Source organism: Athene noctua, chromosome 9 (assembly GCF_965140245.1).
Source record: "Athene noctua chromosome 9, bAthNoc1.hap1.1, whole genome shotgun sequence".
NCBI lineage: Eukaryota > Metazoa > Chordata > Aves > Strigiformes > Strigidae > Athene > Athene noctua.
In genome coordinates, this window is record NC_134045.1 from 13,935,776 (window position 1) to 13,952,504 (window position 16,729).

Here is a 16,729-nt window from a genome sequence, read left to right on the forward strand (position 1 = left end):
GTCTGTCTTCCACATCACCGAAAAAGTGTTTTCAGATGAGAAGTACAGACCCTGCCCTGTTAACAGCAAACGGTACCTGCAGATGTAAATCAATCAAATGTATACAATAGCAACTTCCGAGTTTAAAATTCAACCTCTAGAAATCTCATCATGCACACACAGGTAAGTCTTGATTCTAGGGGAAAAATTAAACTATCAGAGGCAGTTTCACTTGCTTTCACATCTAAAAGAAAGCACACCTGCACATTTTTCTACTTACAAACTGCGTTGACAAGAGCCTTGAAACAAATGGCGGACAACTGGCCGGGACATTCAGCAGCATTGCATTTGGAGCTTCATGGTGTTCAGTGAAGCTGGCAAGTCACTCACCCCACCATCACCACTGCTGCCAACTGCTGGCTCTCCAGTACAAAGGTGACTGCTTTCTCCAATTCCAGTACCCGCTGCGTAAAGAGTTAATTTACTTAAAGCAAAACAGAGGCCACTAGGATGCTTCTCATGAACACTTTAATGAAAACAAAGGACCAGCTGTGCAGATTCAGTCAAGAAACCAATGCTGAAATCACAACCCTAACCCTAGGGATAGTACAAACATGGCAGATTCAGCTCCTCATTTTTCAGTTTTTCTTAAAAGACAATTATTGCAATGCCTTCCCATTACAGGACACGCCGAATTAATACAACTGTGCACAGTTTGTTTACCTGTTCCTTTAAACCTTGTTTAGTCATTGGCTTCACTTCTTACAGAAAGGAATTTGTACTTCAAGAGTTACAATTAACATGGGACAAAGAATAAAGTAAGGATTGAGACTTTGAGTTCACATTAATGCACTTTCTTGCAACTTTCCTTTCCAGGACTGAAACAGACAGTAGGTAAAATTCTCAGTGCCCCAACTACTTTGGCACCTAGATGTCATTCACAGAAGAAATTTAAAGCATGTGTACAAACAGGATTAAATCTCCTAACTAAAACACAGACTTTGAAAAGCTTAACTACTAATACATTAGCATAAGAGAAGCATGATTCCTTACAGTGATTTTGAATTCAGTCCTTGTGCAGAGTAATTCAAAATTACAATGCAGACAAGGTCAAGAAAATGCAGTAATCTAAGAATATCATTACCAATAAGAAAAACAAACAAACAAACAAAACCACAAAAAAACCAAACCCTAAACTAATACTGAGATCTGCCTACATTCATAATTAGTACCGATAACTATTAATTGTCGGAGTAAAATACATTACACTGTAAAAAAACTGCTCTGGAAAGATTTATCATCTCTATTGAATCATTGCTCCTAGCTCTTTGGAGAGGTAATTTATCAGAACTGCTGTTAAATTCTCCTGGAGATACATATTTCCCATTACAAGAGCAGTCAGTTCACCAATATCAGTCCAGTCTAAGTGACTGAGAAAAACAATGGCTTTATTATAGAGCTTCTTCTTCTCAGCAGGAGGCAACTGCCACAAAATCTGAGGGACTGGCTTGAACGGTCCAGAAGACATCCTTGAACCAAGCAATCCACCAAATGCTCCTCCTAGAAAAGAGAGAGATGTCACTCTTGACCAGTTCATGTTAAAACCTGGAATTCTACCCACAGCCTTCATCAGCAATGTTGCCACCTTTATTAGAAATCAAGGCAGAGTTGCATATGTGTCTAATTTAACCAGGTTTATACACCATGTTCAATGCACCAAGAAGTATTTTTTAAAGCTTTTTTCACCCACAGCAAACACAAAGGAACTCTTTACACAATCAAAGATAATAGCTTCAAGCTAGGAATCAGAAACAAAGCAACACTCCTCAGGGCCCTGCTTCAGGTAAAGTCTACTACTAGATGAAACCACGCCCAGGGAAAACACCAGACCAACAGTTGCCTCATCAGTGCCATGAGCACATAATCTCATCATCTCATTCAAGAATGAGGCCACTTTCATTTTTACTTTTACTTCTGATTTACAGCTTACAAATTCTTTACAAAAGCTTAAATTCACTTCTTTGTTCCTGGTAACTTCAGATGTACATTGGTCAAAATATTATTTTGGCTATTAATTAAGCTCTGTACTTGTAACAGGAGTAAATACACAGCCTCATTTTGCATTCTGCAAAGGGTAGAAGCAAGGACGGATGAGAAGTATACAGAGAAAGTGTCCAAACAGCCAGGGATCTGGGGAGAAAAGCCAAAGTCCTGATAGATTTAAATCTGGCCAGGGATGTCAAGGGCAACAAGAAAAAATTCTACAGGTACAGTGGTGATAAAAGGAGACGAGGCAAATGTGGGCTCTCTGCAGGAGGAGTAACGGTTTAAACTGAAGGAGGGCAGATTTAGATTAGATATGAGGAAGAAGTTGTTCCCTGTGAGGGTGGTGAGACACTGGCAGAGGTTTCCCAGAGCAGCTGTGGCTGCCCCCTCCCTGGCAGGGTTCAAGGCCAGGCTGGACGGGGCTGTGAGCAACCTGGGCTGGTGGAAGGTGTCCCTGCCCAGGGCAGGGGGGTGGGACTAGAGGATCTCTAAGGTCCTTTCCAACACAGACAATTCTGTGATTCTATGATTTTCTGTTATCTTTCCTCACGTATTATTTAGTTCCTCTTTATAACTCAGCCTTGCTAACCCTCACGCAGGCACACTCCAATACCAGTAAGCTCTCAGGAGTAAGCAGCACTCAAGGACCAAGGCCCACACGACTTCAGTGACAAGGCAGCTTTTGAACTAGACAACTTGTAATGCAGAAAACACAGAGGAGAGACAGCTCTTTCCTACTAGACTGTAGTCTTCTGTAATTTTCTGTACATGGATAAAAAGCAGAGAGACAAGGAATAATGAATTCCAGAGGAAAAAAAAAAAAAGTTCATCAGGAGTGAATAGCAGGTACCTTTAAAATACAGAACTAAACATCATTTTTAACAAGACCATTGGGAAGATGACCCTGTCCCTTGCTAAGGCTGACCAAAAACACTTACACACCCTCGCTTTACACCCCAGTTTCCTTTCTTCTGTGCCACCAGGTACCAGCCTGCTCCCTGACTGCTACCATCGCCTCTTGCGCTCCTTGGCCCCTGCCTCACCCCTCTCCTCCTCACTCCCCCCCGCAGCACTGGAGCAGAGCCCGCTCTAACGAGCGCAGAGCCTGGTAGTTTGCTCTCTGATTCGTCCCACACCCTGTGTGGACACTGGCATACCTCTGAGGAGGGGAACCAGGGCTCTACCCACCAAAAGCAAATGACTGGTTAACGGCTTGTTCAAAGGGTTTCAGAGGCACCACCATCTCAGCCTCAGACCTCTGGATGGCTTCCAGCTTGCCACACAGGGGTCCAAGTCAGGAAGGTCACTGTCACCCTAGGAGGAAACACTGACACACGCTTTCCTGACTCACTGCTCGTTTCTAATAAGCTCACATGCAAAACAGCATCTTGTTAAAGCCCAGTTACATGAAATCTCAGCACTGCATGCCCCCTTCCTTCAACCCGTACCTACTACGCAGACTTGTTTCTTCACTCAGAGAATTAACCACACTTCTCGTTCCTAAAGCAAAACACACTTACCTACAGCCATTCCAACTGGACCTCCCAGCAGACCCCCAAGAAGTGCTGTTGGAATTCCCAGCAGAGCTCCTCGAGCATAATGTTTGACAGCAGCTTTCATCCCCTTCATCTGAGAGAGGTGGCACAACAGTTGAATCACATCCTCAACTCTCTGGGACATCTTAATGAGTTAAGATACTGAAAAAGATGTTTTAAGTTGCTGCAACAGGGAGTAAACAGAGATCAGGACTCTATGAGACTAAAAGAATAGTGGGCAGAGTCAATACAGGGAAAAAAAATTTGCTTTCACTTTCATTTCTGGGAAAGAGCTAAAGTTACTGAATCACAGAGTGGACCGGAAATATCTGCTTTTAGGAGAAAAGACTGAACAAGGACAAGTAGCAGAAATGAGAGACTTAAGAAAGTTTCGATCTAATTCTTCTATCTATCCATCGCCTCTGTCTTGAGCTATTGCCACGTCTGTTCAGCATCGTGCACAGCTCTGGGGAAAAAGACAAATCAGAGCCTCACTCTTCTGCAAGCAGCAGATGATAATGGACAAGTCTGTCAGGTATGTTCTCCTTGTCCTAATTCTTGCCACAAATCAGTTGTTTGTTTTCACATATCAGCCCTTCTCCACATTTTGTTACGCACTTAAAACCACTTCCACACTGATTTCTGAAGGCGGGAGGCTGTCTGTAGCAATCAAGGAGAGCCTGAGGAAGGGAACAGATTTCAGGAGGAGTCAGACAAGTGACCTGGGAATAAACGGGGAGCGCTGGAGACAGGGCATCAGAAATGCAGGGGTGTACGTGCACAGCAGTCGGGGCTCAGAGCAGGCACGTGGGATGACTCTCGTGTACAAGGAGGCAGAGAGATGGGACCTCAGCCCCCTTACACACAGTGACAAGTCCCCAGCATGGGGCAGAGATCTGCCCTCGAGAACGATCCCTCCGACACCAAACCTGTCCCACCTCATTCACTTGCTGCTGCTGCCTGTCTAAGCCCACTCATTTCTGTAGAGGCCCACAGAGAGCGTGGCTACCCATCGCCATTGCTGTGGCCCCCGCTGACAAAAAGGGCAGCGGGGCATGCCCGGGTGAATGTTCCACCCCCAATCCTGCAGCCATGGGAAGCCAGGCAGTTGCACTGAATCCAGCCCCAAGAAAACCCAACTGATAACAGGGCACCTTTCCAGAATTTCTGCATATGAAATATTCTTTTCCCCTGGTTGCTTGCCTTGTCACAGCAGGTAAATCAGGAGGCACAACAGAAGAAACACACGCCTCAGATTTGCCAGTGCCAGCAAGTGCGGTGACCAAGGAAAGAAGCTGCATGAAGAAACAGTACAGCTTCTCTGCTTAAAAAAAAAAAAAAAAAGCGTCTACCTGAAGAAAACATTTTACCCCTTATTTTGCCCCTGATGTTTGCTTGCACTTAAGCCAGTCATCTGAACCAAACTTTTCAGAAACGGCTACTATGATCCAACTTTCCCAGGATCCATCCTGCCGTCTCAGAGCAATATTTGCAATGATGCTGAGCCTCAAAATAACAACCAAATTCAAATGTAACTACTTTAATGATAGGAGAACAGATAGAGATACTAAAAATATCCACATCTCATGTTGCAAAAATAGGTTCAATACTAATGAAAGACACCGATTCAGAGATCAGAGGAAAACCCCTAAAGTCAAACTGAGAAAGTCCAACCCCATAGCAGAGCTGGAGGAGTGTTCAGTAAATAAGGCCCGAGGACTCAGCACTGAACAGTACGGTTTAAGCTTGCTCATTAAGCAAGTTTCTTCGATTCCGTGTGCCAACTGAGGAAAGGGATTACAGGGCAAAACCACCTTGGATTAATCCAGCCACCTGTGTGCTAAAATGGATTTGCTGCTTCTCTTTGGGATAAATCCAGTGAAAGTCTCATGAAAAGCTCTTCAGTGTGAAGACTCTGCAGCATGGATGGGAAAACACAAGTTGGAGACTTGACAACACAACACGGCTCTCACTGAGAGTAACAGAATCTGCTTTCCCACAGTCAAACTGACTGACTCTCACAATTTCCTAAACCAATCTAATTCTAATACACATGAAATGATGTTTTGTGAGCAAAGAAACCCACAGCTGCTGCATCACATTCCTGCAGCGTGTAGAAGCTGGCTGTCCACAGAAGCCATCTGCATTACTCCATCCACCACACTGCCAATAAATGCTAGGACATTTCCTTACAGTGACATGGCACCTCGAGCCATGCAAAGGTGATCAGCTGCTCTGGGGCTTCTCTGAACAAATAAAAAACTCTTTCACAAATAGAGTCGAAGTGCAATTGGCTTAAGAGTGAAAAAAAACCCAGACCGTAACAAAACAGGAACCACACTGCTATCTGGTGGTGTACAGAGTGGGCGGAACACACGGATTACTAATAACATAGTAAGTCCCACTACCTACTGTCCTGCCCCAAAGATTCAAGAATAACCCAACCCTGCTCAGTAATGTACTTGCCAAAGAATTGGAAGAATGGCAAAGTAAGAATCCCTCTATCACACCGTTGCAGGATGTGGGTGATACACTTTTGGGAACTGGAACTGAACAGGAATGTAAAATTGCCACAGCTGACTAGCGCAATTTCCTGGGGCTACCTGGATATTGTGTCTCCCAGAAAAAGGCCCAGATAGCTCAAACTACAGTGGCTTACCTGGGATTTGAAATATCTCAGGGAAAAAGAGAATTGAGTCCAGAATGAAAAGAACCTATTTTGTCAAATAGCTACCTCCCTGATCTAAGAAAGAACTGTCAGGGTTCTTGGGAATTGCTGAATGTTGCAGACTCTGTGTACCAAATTTTAGCCTGATTGATAAACCATTATATGTGGGTATTAAGGGGCCTGGAGAAACTCTGGAATGGACAGCAGAGCGATGGAAAGGATTTGATTCCATTAAGACTGAATTGATGAGAGCTTCTGCTCTGGGTCTGCCAGACTTGAATAAACCCTTTACGTTCTGTGTCCACAAGAGACAACAACAGCACTTGGAGGTCCTGACCCAGACTCTAGGAGACCCAAAAAGGTTGGTAGCTTACTTCTCTGAGCAATTGGAGTAAATAAAGGATGGCCTGCGTGTTTGAGAGCAGTAGCTGCAGTGGTGGTGTTAACTAAAGAAGCCCAGAAACTCACCTTGGGACAATCTATCACAGTTTTTGTAACACATGCAGTGATAGTTAAACAAAAGGGGCATCACTGGGTTTCTCCTAGCAGGTTGGCCCAATATCAGGCAATACTGATTGAACACTATGATGCCACGTTAAGGATGTCTTCAACTTTGAATCCTGCTACTTTAATGCCAGTAGATGAGAGGGGAGAGCTGGAGCATGACTGTCTGCATGTCATGGAGCAAGTATACTCTAGTTGACATGATCTGAAAGATTCATTAACATATCCTGAAGTTGAACTTTCTACAGATAAGGAAGTAGCTTCATGATGACTGGGGAACAGAAGGCTGAATACGCCACGGTAACCCCAAAAAAGAGACTGAAGCGTGAGCATTGCCACCCAATACTTCCACTCAAAAGGAAGACATTATGGTTCTAACTTAAGCCTTGGAGCTGTTTATCGGTAAAAGAATAAACATCTATACAGACACCAAGTATGCATTTGGAGTGGCCCGCACACATGGAGCCAGCTGGAAGGAACGTGCACTATTGTCTTCCCAAGGAGCTCCTATTAAACAGGGATCAGAGATTCTAAAGTTACTATAAACTGCTTTAGAGCCAAAAGAAGTTGCAATTGTGCACTGCAAAGTGCATCAGAAGGGATACACTGAAACAATCAAAGGAAATCAAAAGGCAGATGAAACAGCTAGAAGAGTTGTGAAGGAGGAATCATTGATTGGGGCACTGGTACCGTCAGGAAAGGTCCATTGGGAACCCCCAACTTGTTCTGAAAAGGAGAGGAGCTACCAAAATGCCTTGACTGTACCAAATCAGAAGAAGGGTGGTGGGTAACCAAAGGTGGGCAAGTATTAATTACCACCCCTATGGTTAGAGAAGTATTGAAGAAAACCCACAGTGAACCTCACATAGGAAGAAACGCGTTAGCTGCGAGACTCAATCAATGTGCTATAGGACTGAAATTGCAAAAGTTAGCCAATGTAATTGTGTGGCAGTGTCAGTAATGTTGTAAAAATAATCCAAAGTTCCAAAAGAGACCTCCACCAGGAGAAGTTAAACAAGGTCGAACCCCTGGGGAATACTGGCTGATAGATTCTTCGGAGTTACCAAAGTGTAACCAGTTTAAGCATCTCTTAGTACTCGTAGATACTTTCTCAGGATGGCCAAAAGCTTTCCCGTGTAGTACCAACAAAGCCAGAGTAGGACTTAGAGTGCTGTTAAAAGAGGTGATTCCTAGACTTGGCATCCCAGAAGGTATATTATGGGATAACTGGCCTTATTTTATCGCTGAAATAGTACAAGGGGTCGCAAAATTCCTACAAATTAAATGGGATTTGCATACTCCCTGGCAGACTCAGTCGAGTGGAAAGGTGGAAAGCATGAATCAAACAGTGAAAAGGCAGATTTGAAATTGTCTCACGAAAGTCAGAGGAAATGGATAGATGTGTTGTCAATAGCGTTAATGAAAATTCAGATTACCCCCGGAGTCAGAGAAGGTGTAAGTCCTTTTGAAACACTGTTCAGTAATCCATACCCAGTAAATAACTGGTAAAGATAGTTAAATGCGTGTAACAGGAGGCCATTTACTAGCTGGACATATGTTCTCTTTGGTATGTGTTCTCTCCTCCCTTCACAGGTGCCTAAACCAGAGATCACCTGTACTTTTAGACACTCCAGTACATGACTTTCATCCTGGCGATTGAGTCTGTATCTGCAGTTGGAAGGATGAACCCCTAAAGGAACAGTGGAAAGGGCCTTACCTGGTACTGTTGGTTACCTCTACCGCTGTGTTATGGAGGCGCTCACATAAACAAAAAAACACCAAAAATTAAAAATGTATCGTCAACACAATTAACTAGCCCTCCACAACTATTCAATTACAGGTTTGAACATCCATCAGAGGGGAACAGAACAACTTCCGAGGGTTTAACAACAGCCCAAAACCCAGACAAAAGCACCGCTTCCTGGGATTTAACAACAACCCAAAATGCTCTATCACTCACCTAACAAGCGAGGGCTCTCAACATTGAGGAACTTCTCAGGGCAGCGTCCTGACCCAAAGCACCTCAAGGAGTTTCCTTGGGCAGCGTCCTGACCCAAGGGCAGAGTCCTTGACCGCAGCACGCGGCTCCAGGGGACGAGCTCCAAATGGCCCCCCCAGGGGACTCCATTGCTACCCAGGCCCAATCTGACCTGGAGTCAACAGCAGCTCCCATTGGCCAAAGGCCCCAACTACCGTGAAGCCCTGAGAACAGGGGACATCGGAAGGTGCTACACTTCAGCAGCCAAGAAGCCCTATTTTCATTGGGCAGGTGCACCTGCCACACACTGTTAAACTAGAAGGGGTAGACTCTTGGATACACTACACCAGAGTGAAGGAGGGTCCAAAGGAAGAGTGGATTTCTGAGGAAATCCAACCTTTGAAGCTGAAGATTTCGAGAATACAATGAACTGCAGCTGGGAATCCATTAAGTCATATTCTGATTTAAACTGTATTCAAGGACTGGTTTCTCTGTTTTGTATACTATTCATGCCATTGATTCCTTTTGTGACATATGCTCAGAAATGTCTATCAAGAACAAAGCAGGATTTGGGTGATACAGTATTGTATGATAATTTTTCTGACTCAAGAGTAATCAGGAAATAGTGGGATTGGAATTTATATTTCAGACTGATTGAGAGGACAGTTACAATTGCAAACCAATCTGACTGTTGGGTTTCTACTCATTTTCCAGAACACAGCCAAAAGGGGATTCCTTGGCAAAATCTGTGGAGTAATACTTCTTTTAAAGTAGATATGTTAGAATCTTGGGAATGGGAAGTAGAAAACTCTCCATGTGAGAGTTACAAATTATGTTTTCAGAGATGTTCCCCCCCAAAAGGGATAGATAGGATAAACTGCTTGTTGGAAAACAGCACTTCTGGGGGAGATCACCCTAGCTGTAATTGTACGATAACAATAGCAAAAAGAAGAGATGTTGTCTTGCCCAGTATTGTCTGGCTGGTTCCAGAAGGTTCTGGATATGCGGCACACAAGCCAGAAAAGTTTTACCGGGGAACTAGATGGGAATATGCACTTTAGGTGCAATTGTTCCAAATATAAAAATCATGGACAAGTTTAGTGGAGGAAACGATATTTGGCTAAGATTGTTTCTAAAGAGACAAAAGGAGGCAGTCCTCTTACAGAATGACCAACAGCTTTTCATTCTTTTGCCAGATGGTTTATACCATGGCTGGAGTCAGTGAACTGGAAAAGCCATAGTAAATATTTTGCCTGCAAATGAGAAAATTGGGAATGAGACTTGAAATGCTATAAAGGCCCTGCAAGAAGTGTCTGAGTTAGCTAAAACTGCTTTACAAAATAGGATGGCTCTTGATATGATGCTGATCTCTCAAGGAGTATGCACAGTTTCAAATACGAGCTGCTGTGTATATGTACATCAAAGTGGAAGGATTTCTACTGATTTAAATGAAATTTGGAAACAGGCTAAAATCCTTCATGAGATACAAAAGGATAATACTCCCTATGGATCCTTATGGATCTGAAGAAACATTCAAATGCTTAACTTCCTGGTTTCCTGATTTGAGTCTATGGGTAGGGAAACTTGGGAATTTTAGTTACAGCACTAATTGTGTTTGTATGCCTTTATGTACTCATCCAATGTACATGGAGATGTTGCTTAAGTATGGGTGAACAAACCGTGGAAAAGATGAGACTTATCTAGAAGAATTTAAGTTCTCTAGGTAGTCTCAAAGAGGGGAATTGTAGCCCATATATGTTTCTCATCAAGTACAAGGACCACTAGTCACCGTCTCTATCGTGTAAGCCTGATACTTTGTATAAACAATGTGTGACGGGCTAACAACTATGTCCCTGAACTGGAGCTAAAAGATTGATAAGAGAGGAACATATTGCCTCATAGTGCACCAAAGGCTGGATGACTGCCTGGGAAGCATGAAGCGAAATCGGTGGCAAATGGGGGAAAGGTAAAGATGGCAGAGGAAGATCACAACCACCGACTCAATGCAAGACCAGAAACACTTTCCCCTGCCATGCCTGTAGAGAGCATGCATGCTAATTAACACCGCAAGTGAGGATAATTTAAATGTAACTCACAAACGAGGGACGTGATAAGAAACTAAACAATGGTCGTTACAGTAAATGTGTATCCATGTAGTTTGTGTGGTCTGCTCGCTTTCTGGCATTACCACCTAGCACCCATCTGTGCAAATACAGAATAAAATGCGATTGTGGCTTGGTGTGTAACACTGGCTTTTGCACACTGTCTAAGGAAATCTGCTTGAGGGACAACAGCATGTGGCAGGTACCTGCCCCAAGAATGATGTCTGCAAGACAAAACCTTTCCCACCTCGTTCACTTCCTGCTGCTGCTGACTATCTAAGCCCAATCATTTCTGTAGAGGCCCACAGAAAGCATGGGTACCCACTGCTGCTGCTGCAGACGCTGCTGACAAACAGGGCAGTGGGGCAGGCCCGAGACAGTGCAACTTGATCCTTCTGCAGCATTCAACCGTATGAACTGTCATGACCCACTGAAAAAAACAACAGAACCACGGTGGGGTGCCACGCTCATTCTCCCTCGGTAGTTACGTATCAGGATCTCCACAACCAGAAGTGGTTATTTCCCAGTTCTCGTACGTCCAAACTCACTTGAGATGAACACTTGAGCTGGATTCTCTTCTTCTTCCATTGCCAGCAGTGAAACGTGTTTCAGACCAGACTGCAATCCTATTGCTAGCACTTTGAAAAGAGGCACCTGCCACCTGCCAGCAAGTTCCACGAGTACCAAACCTCTTCAGTAATGATGCAGAGAACAAACACAATTCGATGCATTTCTTCCTGGTTCTACTTCGGTCGTCTGAAAACCTATGGAAGGGAAATTTGTTACACCAACTAAGAGCATGCTGCTCTGTGGCACGGAGCCTAAAGCTTCTCGGGAGCTCAGGGGCAGCAGGGCTGAACATAAGCTGGACTGGCCCATGCAGAACTCCCAGCTACTTGGACCAAACTTCTACTGGTACCCATATGACACCAGCCCCCTTCGCACGACAGTGAAGGCTGAAAGATTGTTAAAAACTGAACAGACACTGACGTCTGGCTTCACATTATGAAACTATGGCAGAGTGTGGTGGTGCAGCCCCGTCCCACACCTCCTGGGCTGCTCGGTGCTCAGTGCAATATTCCGCCCGCCTCACATGGCAGCCCAGGGTGAATAGGCAAAGGCAGAGAACCAGAGCACTAAGGCACTCCTTAACGCTCCCCAGGCCTATCTTCCCTATCGCTGGGAAACGGACGACATGTCAGGTCACACGGATCAGGAAAGGCAGTAGACCAGAGCGCTAAGGCGCCCTCTTAGCCCACTTGGTTTCTACCCCCTCCTCTCCAAGCGCTTGAGGACAATGACAAAGGCAGTGGACCAGAGTGTTAAGGCACTCCCTTAGCACACTTGGTTCCTGCTCCCCCCCCTCTTATCGCTTAACAACAACAGTAAGGGTCCGTATCTCCTGATAACTTACTACATCCAACTTGGGTTGTGGCCCAACGGGGGTGATACCAAAACTCCAAGATCTAGCGAGTTCTGGGCTTGCACATCTGGTAGAAAGTACCAGAATCTTCCATCGTCTGCGTTGGACTGAGACGGCAAAGTACCTGCCAAGAGCCAATTATCTCAGAACCTATAAAGAGCGATTCTAAGCAAGACCCTTTGAGCTCTCCTGGATCACAGTGGGCTCTGATCAGCGTCTCCCCTGAGCTGGGACATCTCTCAGGCTCAGACTTCTCAAAGTTTGATGACCCTCTGTCCACAAAGCCAGCAGAAGTCCAGGGTAAAGCCAGGCTGCTTCTTGAATCTCAGTTACTGCCTGTTGAGAAATACCGATGCACTGCTAGTATTTGCTCCAGACTTGAGAAGAGACACATTTTAACTGTAGGCTAGCCTCTTCCACCCACCTCTTCACCTCTCCATGTGTTTGCCTGAGCACATTTGCCTTTACGAGTGTGGATCTCTATATCATTTCACTCGATAGCCAGATGTTTCCATGCTGTTTGTGCGTATGTCTGGTGTTTTACATATATATACTTTGATTCAGAATATGTTGTAGTAAGATGACTGAAACAGACAGTAGGAAAAGTCTTCAAAATGCCCCGACTACTTTGACTCCTAGATGATATTTACAGAGAAAGTGAAAGCACGTGCACAAACAGGATTCAATACAAAGACTTTGAAAATTTTATCTAGGGATATATTGGTGTAAGAGAAGCATGATTCCCTTCAGTGATTTTGAATTCAGTCCTAGTGCAGAGTATTTCAAAATTACATTGCAAGACAATGTCAGGTAATACAGTAATCCTTATGACAGTAATTGCAGTAATCCTTAACAAAAAGAAAAAAAAAAAACAAACAACAAAACCAAGCCCCCAAACTGAAAATAATACAGAGATCTGCCTACATTCATAATTAGTACTGATAACTAATAATTGCTACATTGAAGAATCACAATTTTCAGAGAAAAATAATAATAAAAAAAAAAACCTGCTCTGGAAAGATTTATCGTCTATACTGAACCTTTGCTCCTAGCACTTCAGAGAGGAAACTTTTCAGCAATGCTTCCAACTTCTCTTTGAGATGAGCATTTCTCATTACATGAGCAGTCAGGCGAGCAATATCAGTCCAGTCTAAGTGACTGAGAATACACATGGCTTCATCACAGAGCTTCTTCTTCTCAGCAGGAGGCAATTCCAATAAAATCTCAGGGACCGGCCTGAACTGTCCAGCAGTCATCCAGGCACCCAGCAATCCACCAAATGCTCCTCCTAGAAAAGAGAGAGATGTCACTCTTGACCAGTTCATGTTAAAACCTGGAATTCTACCCACAGCCTTCATCAGCAATGTTGCCACCTTTATTAGAAATCAAGGCAGAGTTGCATATGTGTCTAATTTAACCAGGTTTATACACCATGTTCAATGCACCAAGAAGTATTTTTTAAAGCTTTTTTCACCCACAGCAAACACAAAGGAACTCTTTACACAATCAAAGATAATAGCTTCAAGCTAGGAATCAGAAACAAAGCAACACTCCTCAGGGCCCTGCTTCAGGTAAAGTCTACTACTAGATGAAACCACGCCCAGGGAAAACACCAGACCAACAGTTGCCTCATCAGTGCCATGAGCACATAATCTCATCATCTCATTCAAGAATGAGGCCACTTTCATTTTTACTTTTACTTCTGATTTACAGCTTACAAATTCTTTACAAAAGCTTAAATTCACTTCTTTGTTCCTGGTAACTTCAGATGTACATTGGTCAAAATATTATTTTGGCTATTAATTAAGCTCTGTACTTGTAACAGGAGTAAATACACAGCCTCATTTTGCATTCTGCAAAGGGTAGAAGCAAGGACGGATGAGAAGTATACAGAGAAAGTGTCCAAACAGCCAGGGATCTGGGGAGAAAAGCCAAAGTCCTGATAGATTTTAATCTGGCCAGGGATGTCAAGGGCAACAAGAAAAAATTCTACAGGTACAGTGGTGATAAAAGGAGACGAGGCAAATGTGGGCTCTCTGCAGGAGGAGTAACGGTTTAAACTGAAGGAGGGCAGATTTAGATTAGATATGAGGAAGAAGTTGTTCCCTGTGAGGGTGGTGAGACACTGGCAGAGGTTTCCCAGAGCAGCTGTGGCTGCCCCCTCCCTGGCAGGGTTCAAGGCCAGGCTGGACGGGGCTGTGAGCAACCTGGGCTGGTGGAAGGTGTCCCTGCCCAGGGCAGGGGGTGGGACTAGAGGATCTCTAAGGTCCTTTCCAACACAGACAATTCTGTGATTCTATGATTTTCTGTTATCTTTCCTCACGTATTATTTAGTTCCTCTTTATAACTCAGCCTTGCTAACCCTCACGCAGGCACACTCCAATACCAGTAAGCTCTCAGGAGTAAGCAGCACTCAAGGACCAAGGCCCACACGACTTCAGTGACAAGGCAGCTTTTGAACTAGACAACTTGTAATGCAGAAAACACAGAGGAGAGACAGCTCTTTCCTACTAGACTGTAGTCTTCTGTAATTTTCTGTACATGGATAAAAAGCAGAGAGACAAGGAATAATGAATTCCAGAGGAAAAAAAAAAAAAAGTTCATCAGGAGTGAATAGCAGGTACCTTTAAAATACAGAAATAAACATCATTTTTAACAAGACCATTGGGAAGATGACCCTGTCCCTTGCTAAGGCTGACCAAAAACACTTACACACCCTCGCTTTACACCCCAGTTTCCTTTCTTCTGTGCCACCAGGTACCAGCCTGCTCCCTGACTGCTACCATCGCCTCTTGCGCTCCTTGGCCCCTGCCTCACCCCTCTCCTCCTCACTCCCCCCCGCAGCACTGGAGCAGAGCCCGCTCTAACGAGCGCAGAGCCTGGTAGTTTGCTCTCTGATTCGTCCCACACCCTGTGTGGACACTGGCATACCTCTGAGGAGGGGAACCAGGGCTCTACCCACCAAAAGCAAATGACTGGTTAACGGCTTGTTCAAAGGGTTTCAGAGGCACCACCATCTCAGCCTCAGACCTCTGGATGGCTTCCAGCTTGCCACACAGGGGTCCAAGTCAGGAAGGTCACTGTCACCCTAGGAGGAAACACTGACACACGCTTTCCTGACTCACTGCTCGTTTCTAATAAGCTCACATGCAAAACAGCATCTTGTTAAAGCCCAGTTACATGAAATCTCAGCACTGCATGCCCCCTTCCTTCAACCCGTACCTACTACGCAGACTTGTTTCTTCACTCAGAAATTAACCACACTTCTCGTTCCTAAAGCAAAACACACTTACCTACAGCCACTCCAACTGGACCTCCCAGCAGACCCCCAAGAAGTGCTGTTGGAATTCCCAGCAGAGCTCCTCGAGCATAATGTTTGACAGCAGCTTTCATCCCCTTCATCTGAGAGAGGTGGCACAACAGTTGAATCACATCCTCAACTCTCTGGGACATCTTAATGAGTTAAGATACTGAAAAAGATGTTTTAAGTTGCTGCAACAGGGAGTAAACAGAGATCAGGACTCTATGAGACTAAAAGAATAGTGGGCAGAGTCAATACAGGGAAAAAAAATTTGCTTTCACTTTCATTTCTGGGAAAGAGCTAAAGTTACTGAATCACAGAGTGGACCGGAAATATCTGCTTTTAGGAGAAAAGACTGAACAAGGACAAGTAGCAGAAATGAGAGACTTAAGAAAGTTTCGATCTAATTCTTCTATCTATCCATCGCCTCTGTCTTGAGCTATTGCCACGTCTGTTCAGCATCGTGCACAGCTCTGGGGAAAAAGACAAATCAGAGCCTCACTCTTCTGCAAGCAGCAGATGATAATGGACAAGTCTGTCAGGTATGTTCTCCTTGTCCTAATTCTTGCCACAAATCAGTTGTTTGTTTTCACATATCAGCCCTTCTCCACATTTTGTTACGCACTTAAAACCACTTCCACACTGATTTCTGAAGGCGGGAGGCTGTCTGTAGCAATCAAGGAGAGCCTGAGGAAGGGAACAGATTTCAGGAGGAGTCAGACAAGTGACCTGGGAATAAACGGGGAGCGCTGGAGACAGGGCATCAGAAATGCAGGGGTGTACGTGCACAGCAGTCGGGGCTCAGAGCAGGCACGTGGGATGACTCTCGTGTACAAGGAGGCAGAGAGATGGGACCTCAGCCCCCTTACACACAGTGACAAGTCCCCAGCATGGGGCAGAGATCTGCCCTCGAGAACGATCCCTCCGACACCAAACCTGTCCCACCTCATTCACTTGCTGCTGCTGCCTGTCTAAGCCCACTCATTTCTGTAGAGGCCCACAGAGAGCGTGGCTACCCATCGCCATTGCTGTGGCCCCCGCTGACAAAAAGGGCAGCGGGGCATGCCCGGGTGAATGTTCCACCCCCAATCCTGCAGCCATGGGAAGCCAGGCAGTTGCACTGAATCCAGCCCCAAGAAAACCCAACTGATAACAGGGCACCTTTCCAGAATTTCTGCATATGAAATATTCTT

General features: G+C 44.7%; 2 protein-coding genes across 3 annotated transcripts; both read right to left on the reverse strand.

Moving 5' to 3' along the window:
* Positions 1-490: 490 nt before the first annotated feature.
* On the reverse strand, positions 491-3,768 carry LOC141963664 (protein C19orf12-like). Of its 2 annotated transcripts, XM_074913219.1 has the most exons (3): positions 3,546-3,643; positions 2,639-2,787; positions 491-1,539 (listed from the first exon to the last, which is right to left on the reverse strand). In XM_074913219.1, exon 3 carries the CDS (start codon positions 1,505-1,507, stop codon positions 1,283-1,285), a length of 225 nt encoding a protein of 74 aa, XP_074769320.1. In that variant the 5' UTR covers positions 1,508-1,539; positions 2,639-2,787; positions 3,546-3,643; the 3' UTR covers positions 491-1,282. The 2 variants fall into 2 exon arrangements, with proteins under 2 accessions (XP_074769320.1, XP_074769319.1); XM_074913218.1 differs by lacking the exon at positions 2,639-2,787 and having other exon boundaries at positions 3,546-3,768.
* Positions 3,769-12,733: 8,965 nt separating this feature from the next.
* LOC141963711 (protein C19orf12 homolog) lies at positions 12,734-15,748 on the reverse strand. The gene is made up of 2 exons (XM_074913297.1): positions 15,529-15,748; positions 12,734-13,523 (listed from the first exon to the last, which is right to left on the reverse strand). The coding sequence occupies exons 1-2, from the start codon at positions 15,686-15,688 to the stop codon at positions 13,258-13,260; spliced, it is 426 nt and encodes a 141-aa protein (XP_074769398.1). The 5' UTR covers positions 15,689-15,748; the 3' UTR covers positions 12,734-13,257.
* Between the last annotated feature and the right edge of the window lie 981 nt (positions 15,749-16,729).

What these genes read in the sequence shown, in the direction of transcription:
- LOC141963664 (XM_074913218.1), bottom strand. Translation starts at nt 3,705, where the DNA reads ATGTCCCAGAGAGTTGAGGATGTGATTCAACTGTTGTGCCACCTCTCT. An exon ending in TCCAGTTGGAATGGCTGTAG is followed by an intron (nt 1,540 to 3,545) that starts GTAAGTGTGTTT and finishes TCTCTTTTCTAG; the next exon opens with GAGGAGCATTTGGTGGATTG.
- LOC141963711 (XM_074913297.1), bottom strand. Translation starts at nt 15,688, where the DNA reads ATGTCCCAGAGAGTTGAGGATGTGATTCAACTGTTGTGCCACCTCTCT. An exon ending in TCCAGTTGGAGTGGCTGTAG is followed by an intron (nt 13,524 to 15,528) that starts GTAAGTGTGTTT and finishes TCTCTTTTCTAG; the next exon opens with GAGGAGCATTTGGTGGATTG.